At 34.2% G+C, this 8,542-nt stretch overlaps 1 protein-coding gene across 1 annotated transcript in view; it reads right to left on the reverse strand.

The window, feature by feature from the left end:
* The window catches only part of LOC106884025 (uncharacterized), a 693,536-nt gene that overhangs the window by 107,422 nt on the left and 577,572 nt on the right, over positions 1 to 8,542 (reverse strand). Inside the window, exon 3 of the mRNA XM_052972775.1 lies at positions 317 to 527. Within this exon, the coding sequence (XP_052828735.1) occupies positions 317 to 527 (211 nt within the window). The remainder of the gene's footprint in view (positions 1 to 316; positions 528 to 8,542) is intronic.

The raw sequence follows: 8,542 nt of genomic DNA on the forward strand, positions 1-8,542 counted from the left end.
ATATATATATATATACATATATATGAGTGTGTGTCTGTGTTTATTCCCCACCACTGCTTGACAACTGGTGTTGGTTTGTTTACATCCTTGTAACTTAGCTGTTCGGCAAAAAACAAGTGATAGAATAAGTACTAGGCTTAAAAAAATATAAGTACTGTGGTCGATTCATTCAATTAAACATTCTTCAAAGAGGTGCCCTGGCATGGCCGCAGTTTAATGACTGAAACAAGTAAAAGGTAAAAGATTAAAGAATCCCTGATTAATTGAAATACCATGACATCATAGAGCAAGTTTAGTAAAATATTTGTTGGCTTACCAGGTGGCTCTTTTGATCGAACCAATGCAACAGCAAGAGCAATAATCACAACCAAGAAAAGCACCAGTATTACTGCAAGAAATTTTTCCAGGGCACTGCGGTTTCTGACACATTGGGGATTGAAGATGGTAACATCATAGTCTTCCATGAGGTCATCATCATCTGAGTCTGTAGTTCGTGACTCTGACCTGCTGAATGGACGTTCTGACATCTGCAATGCAAACATAAGACTGTGAGGAGTAGGTACTATTGCAATTTCATGTACATTTTATTATCAACACACACACACAATGAACTAGTTGCAATTTAGACAAAAAGCCAACAGTTTCTAGTGGGATGAAGTCAGTTAATTACATTTACTTTATCAAACCTGGAAGGATGAAAGGTAAATCTGACCTCAACATGATTTGAAATAAAGAGTTAGAACATATATTCTTTTCTACTCTAGGCACAAGGCCTGAAATTTTAGGGAGGGGTCCAGTTGATTAGATTGACTAGATGAAAGGCAAAGTCGATCTCGGCGGAATTTGAACTCAGAATGTATAGACACGAAATACCAGTAAGCATTTTGCCTGGTGTGCTAACGTTTTTACCACCTCACTGCCTCAGCTAGAACATATATTGTAATGCATTTCTTCTGACTCTAATAATTTTGCCAACCCATCAATCTTCAGGTACACACACACACACACACACACACACACACACACACACACACACACACACACACACACACACACACACACACACACACAAAATTAATATTAAGAGAAATTTTTCATAAAAATTGGTATATATCTCTGAAAAAAAATCTTGCAAATGGTTTTATCCACAACTCTACTGTTTGTGTTATATCTGTTGCTTATGTATCTGTAATTATATTAATTACAAGAATGGGGTAGATATGGCTGTGTAGTTCACCTTCCAAACACATGGTTCCAGTTCAATCACATTCCATGACACTTGAGCAAGTGACCATAGCTCTAGGCAGAGCAATGATTTGTGAGACAAATCTGGTAGGTAAAAAATGGGCAAAGCTCTGTGTGTGTGTGTGTGTGTGTGTGTGTGTGCACGCACGTGTGTCTGCCTGTCTGCCTACTTGTCTGTCTGTCTGTCTGTCTGTCTGTATTATGTTTATTACATTGAAAAGGTTAAGATGTTTCATGCAGGTAAATTTATGTTAAAAACAAATGGAGAAAATGTTTTGAGAACTTTTTCATGAAAAAAAGGAAGAAAATATTTCCATTTTTTTCGTAGTATTGAAAGAGAGGAACAAACCATTCTCATTATATCCACAGCCTTCCAATTTCCTTCATTATTGTAGTGGTAGAAATAGTGATGGGTGTGGATGTACTAGAATAAAAATGTGAATATTTTCTTCCTTTTGTTCTCAAAGCATTTTCTTTTGTTTTGATTAGCCATCCATCTGTCCATCTGTCTGTCTGTCTGTCCATTCATCTGGCAGTCTGTCTGTCCGTTTGTCTGCCCATCCATCCATATATATACACATGTGTCCCCCACCTCTCTCTCTCTCTGTATATATTATATATGTACACTCACATATATATATATACAGGGTGCAGTGAATATTTTGTTTTTTAAATTACGCAAAAATGAAAATAATACTGACATCTCATTTTAACATCTCATTTACCAAAATTACATAAAAATATCTTGAAATACCAAGAAGTAAATTTATTCAATAAAATCAGCATTGGCTTCAACCACGGCCTCCAGATGACTTTGGAATCTCCTGCAACTCTTCTGGACAGTCTCCTTGTTTATGTTGGTGAATGCTGCCATAACCCTTGCCTTTAGTTCATCTTTGGTGTTACAAGGAGTTTTGTTAGTCTCTTGCTCAACCCACACATAATAATGAAGGGAGTTGCAGTTTGGGGAGTTAGGTGGCCAGATGTTAGGGGTGATGTAGTCACAGAAATTGTCTGACAGTCATGACTGAGTTCTCCTGCTTGTGTGGCATGGTGAAGAGAGATGTTGCCAGACATAGGGTCTTCCAGCAGCCACCCACTTGACTCAGGGCAGCACTACCTCCTCCAGACACTTGATATAGGCCTTCATGTTGAGTCTGAGGCTGTGTGGGGAGATGAGTGGAGGCATAACGTCACCACCACTAGTGATCACTCCAGACACCATGATGTTGACTGGATGTTTGATTTTTATCACTCTCTGGACATGTTCGTATTGGTACATGGCAAGCCAATGGCTGCTCTGTGTTCACCATATGTTTGTGTTGGAGCTTCCAGCACCAATGCCAAGCAGTCGTCTCCAAATTTCTGGCAGAGTGTATTGCATCATGGTGTTGTTTTTCTCACACATGTGCTCAACTGCCCCTACTATACTGTGTAGCTGACAAAATCAAAAACAAACAATGCACATGCACGAAATGAAAAGTATAAAATGTGGACAATTTACCCATTGCACCCTGTATATACCTTAAAGCTTAACTCAATAAACAAATAGATAAACTGTGTTTGAAGAAAGATATCTTGTGATACTTGTTTTGCCTGTGTTGCACAGACACTCCCTCACAACTCTTACTGCTTTAAATGCAGAAAATCAGTGACTGACTTCCTAGAAACCTGTAAGCAGTGATGTATAAATATGATATATGTGTGACTAATATAAAGTGGGTTGTATAAGAGTAGACAGGAACACATAAAACAGAACTAAATTCATAAAGAATCTTAAGACAAATATAACTGGGAATTTCAATTGAATTTGTTATACTTAAAATATTAGTGACATTATTCGATAAAATATTTTGGCTAAATCATATAGTTGATGCTAACTGATAAATTTAGTTGATATAAATTTAAATGACAATTCAAATTAGCATAAATGAATAAAACAGATTTGACTTAATAAAATGGTAAATCTATAAGCTTTTAAAAATTTGGATCATCTGGAAGACTGGACTTAAATGTTTTAAAACTTGAATGAAGCAAAAAAAAAAAAAAAAAAGAACAGGGAAAAAAACGAAGAAAAAATCTCAGAAAAATTAATAGAAAATTGAAATTTGAAGTTTAATTGATAAAGCTATTGATTGTACTTTGCTTTTTCCCAATAGCCTTTTGAATGACTATTTTTTCTTCTGAGAGAGTTTCACGCTACACTTGTGTTATTTCCACTTCATCAAAAAATCATCCCACTATCTTTCATCTCTATCTTTTAATAGACAATCCTAAAACTATATTATCATACCATTAGGAAACAAAACCTAATGGAAACTTTTTGTTGTGTTAACTTCACATTTTCTGTAAAACAAAAGTTCATCAACTAGTGTGTGTGTATGTAATGGTATTCAGGAAGAATCAATGATGGATACTGAACCTGATTAGTCAATCTATAAGAAATAGCTTCAAAATCTCTCTCAAAGCACATCCTCTGGAATGGTTACAGTTGAATACTTTTTCATCATAGGTCTTCTTGATCAACAACAAAAATAATGACTAGTGCTCATTGTGATACTAAACTAAGGATATGTTCATATATCAAGGTTCTTAGTCACTGGGTTCTGTTCAAATTTACATCAAGAAAGACATCATCACACATCCACATTACACTAAAACTATCTACTGCTAATAATACTGCTTATAAACAATAGGTATATCACCTGAGGAAATTATTCCTAAAACATAAATACTCATCAAAATATCTGGCATATGTTTCCAGTCAGAAGAGATAAATATGGACTGCATATTAGTGTACCTCTATTTTATTGCAATAGTATGATTGAACAGATTCAAGGCAGCTCATGAAAATTACACCTACATAAGAAAGGGAAAAACTTAACATCTGCAAGTATAAAATCTCAAGCACTAATCTTCTAAAGACAATAAAAGAATGATACTTAAATATTACAATTATTGAATATCAAAAACAAATGTTTAACCCTGGGGTCAGCAAACTACAGCTTGCAGGCCAGATTTGGCCTGTTGCTGCACTATATTTTTTGTATAAGTACCTACAATGAGAGTTTATTTGTCTCTGGTATGACATCAGTGTTTGGAGCAACTTATGTCTGTGAGCAAGCGTTTTCAAAACTGAAGTATGTAAAGTCAGCACATTGAACGCGGCTGACTGATGAACATTTGAAAGCCATTCTCTTGGTTGGATGCAGCAATTCCAAAACAAATACTGATGATATCTTAAAAGCTAGAAATCAGTTTCACAAATCTCACCAACCTTTCTTGTTACTTAGTTTGTGAGATTTGGCTATGAATGCACTGGGTGTGGTATAACTATCTTATTGCTAACATCACGTTCATTGGTAACTTTTTGGTAAATAAATATGTTGGTCGTCTTTATTTTTGTGTATTGACTGTATTGTATCGAACAAAATGGTTATGTGGCCTGTGCTCATCTCAGTTATCTGTCCTGCCATGACAAAAGTTTGGTGAACCCTAGTTCAACCTGAAGAGAAACAATAATTCATAAATGGCAGATTATGAATGGTGTACAAAAGGGAAGAAAAGTCAATTAGTAAACCTTGTGGTGAGCTGAGGCCAATATGGTCGTAACTGGAGACAATCAGTTTAGATATCACTTAAATGGACAACTATTTGTGGTACTTGTCTTCCAAACATAAGTACATAAGAGAATTAGAATTGTAGAATAAGAGTTCATGAGAGCATGTATATATATATATATATATATATACACACACACACACACACATACATATACATGTATGCCACTTGATGAAAGAAAAAATTAATGTACTCAAATTTTCCCATTAGTACTAATAAATCATCTAACAAAAGAAAAAAAAACTAAACAAGCAGACAAATAGCAATAAAATGTGAGCAAACAAGTCATACAATGCATGAGTTTAAAGCTAATCATTCCTCATTTATTTCAAAATAATTGACAATCACATTAAAGGAGAATTATAAAACAAGGAGTTGTCAAGAAAGATTTAAGAATAAGGATGAAAGTAGATATCCCTTATTTGCAGCCACCATAAACTTCAAAGAAATCTAAGACATTTATTAATTTGAAACAGCTTTCAGAATTTTGAGAGATATTAATCAAAATTCCTTTAAAATGAAAGTGTTGGCGGTATATAACAATACTACAAAGGAACAAGAATGCCTTTCATCACAGGTTTGCTCAACCAAGGTTGACAAAGATGTTTATGTACATATTTTAAACTATTCAATGTTTTCTGGTTTGTATTTTTGGCATAAAAATGTTGTATGCAGTTTGAATTGACATTAAAAATTGTAACTAAATTGTCCTTTGTAAATGCGGTTTGGTCTTCAATATGCATTTATGAATATTGTGATCAAACAAAAGTATAATGAACAACAAATATAAATATGAAAATTTGGTTCTTCACTCACAGAAAGAAGACAACAAAAAGTGAAGAATTCATAAAAAAATCGAACAAACTTATAAAAACTATCTTTCAAAGCTCAGTGTAAAAGTAAATATTTAACATAGTTGATAGTTATCAAAAAGAATGCATAATAACCCTAAAATATCAGTAACTATTTTTAAAGAGTTGTCAGATGCTTTTCCCTTCTAACTATATTTACTTTAAAAAGAATGAGCCAATGAAGAAAGTCCAAAGTGTCGTCTATCTTGCTAGAAATAGCCACCAAACTGAAGAATTAATATATTAAAGGGATGTAGATGTGGCAAAACAGGAAAAAATAACAGAAATTAAAACGGTCATATCTTGAAATTTTAATGCAAAATGCAAAAGTTGAATTGAACTATTTCAGCTGTTATTTCCTGATTATTATTTATCAAATTGCTTGATTTTGATTATATGATCTGCAGTCAGTATTTCAAACGTTTTGTTATTATCTAAAATAAAATCTGGCCGATTAAACTTTCATCAACTTTCAATATTAGCATATTACAAATTTATAGATTAACAAAGATTTATGATTTTAAACATAAGGCAATATCAAAAACACCTTTGCTATTGGCGATATCAAATATGGCTTTTAATCAAGTGCCTTTATTGATGGTTATGCTAAATTAGGTAAAAAATATTGAAATTATTCAAATATCTATGAACATATAATTTCATAGCCAATACACAATTGCCATAAATTTAGTATTGAAGCCATAAACATTTATTAAAAAGAAATAAAATTATGCATAAATATGGGTGAAACAAACATTGAAATACTTTCCTAGACAGAGTAACTGATGTGCCCCACAATCACTGTTTACACAACACACAAACTTCTGAAAATGTCCTGCAAACTAGCTATTAATAAAAAAATGTCCCATAATTTATTTGTTTTTCAACTATTTTATAGCAAAAATAATTTCAAAGAGAATTTCAGAAACTGAATATTTAGATACTGTTATATCGTTATTATTTATGGCAATCTATATTAGATATGGGTGTGGAAATTAAAGTTAGAATCTCATGAGAAGAGGAAGAGTTTTTAAAAGAACACTGTGCTCACATTAGGAACACAAATGTGTTGCTCCAAGGTATGTATATTTTACACGAAGTAAAATCTTAGGGAGGCACACACACACACGCACGCACACACACATGTACATACATACATACATACATAAGTACTGTGAATAAAGATAGTGACTTAGAAAAATATGGCAACTGGAACTCTCCTCCTACAATAAGACAATATCTTACAATGTATTTGCAGTACCAGGGCATTTGGGATATATGATTGGTTTGGAGAGGAAATCCTCTCCATAGACATTAGAACCTGCAAGGTACTGGCACCAGTTGGAAATCTCTACAGGAATAGTGATATTGCAGTTTCTACCTAAGAAGAAATAAAGGAGGTAGAGGCTTTTGACCAGTGTAGACAGCCTTTGAATGTCATATAGTCTCTGTCAGATAGCACTTGCTAAATAATAGCAGCAAAAATGAATACATTAACTTAGCACTGAAAAGTGAAGAGAACAACATCTTACAGCGGGCAATAAGAAACTCAGGAAATATTCTCTTCCTTATGACCTTTCATACAACTTCAAAGCAACCAGACTAACATACCTCTAAGAAGACCTGGATGTGAAACGTTTAGCATCCCTAAAACAGACTATGCATGGATATGTTTCCTGAAGACTTGAAGAAGACAGTAATATCGACATGAAGTACAGCCTATCTTGAACTTGTAACTGCTACATTACATCATACTTTGAAGGCTATACATTTGCAATCAAAGAACAGGCAATTGCTACGAAATACCTGACGAACAAAAGAGACAGTGAAGCTCTTGGAGTTCCAGGATGCAACTGCAAATGTATTTCCGTGGAAACCATCACACATGTGATTAACAGCTGCCCGAAAATATGACACAATGCTAAACTATATACAATGCCATTCAGAAAAAAAAAATTCCTGGAATAAAGATAGAGAATCTCCTTGTTATTGAATACAGGCACAAAGATCAACACAAGGAATACTGGTGGGACGTTCCCATCAAAACTTCTGTCAAGTGTAAACATAACAAGCCGGATATTGTCGTCTGGGACAGACAAGAAAAAATATGTACCATCATAGAGGTCAGCTGTCCTGCTGATGTGAATATCTCTTTAAAAATCAAAGAGAAAGAGGATAATTATGGACAACTACTTTGAAACCTCCAGTTTCTATATTCATGACATTTATATTTATACCACTAATAATTGGAATACGAATAATTGGAATACTTGTTCACTATATTTTTCCTCTGACATTGTGTATTTTGGGGGAAGATTTTTTTCTTGCCATAGCTGCAAAGATTTTTATCGATACTAGCTCACCAGTGCTAATGGGACCAGGATTAGATACCTCCTATATTTCTCTGTTTATGGATCTATTAGTGTCTACATTCGGCTATGCTCTTCAGTTTTACTGTTGTTTTGTCTACTGTTTATTATTTCAGGTTCAGACACATTAGCTATTGTACCGGTTACATCCCTTCCACTGCTCACCTCCTTACTAGGTGCTTCCTACTACTCGAAGGGGTTAACCATAACTTGGATTATAATCGAGTGTTTAAATGGTACCTGCCTGGATATATTATCCCCCTCTCTCTCTCTCTCTCTCTCTCTCTCTCTCTCTCTCTCTCTCTGTCTGTCTGTCTGCCTGCCTGTCTATCTATCTATCTATCATCATCATCATCATCAGCTTTTAACGTCCATTTCCCATGCTGGCATGGGTTGGACCTATATACATACATACATTTACAAATATATATATATATATAGTTGTGGCTGTGTAGT

This window comes from Octopus bimaculoides, chromosome 14 (genome assembly GCF_001194135.2).
Source record: "Octopus bimaculoides isolate UCB-OBI-ISO-001 chromosome 14, ASM119413v2, whole genome shotgun sequence".
Classification (NCBI taxonomy): Eukaryota; Metazoa; Mollusca; class Cephalopoda; order Octopoda; family Octopodidae; genus Octopus; species Octopus bimaculoides.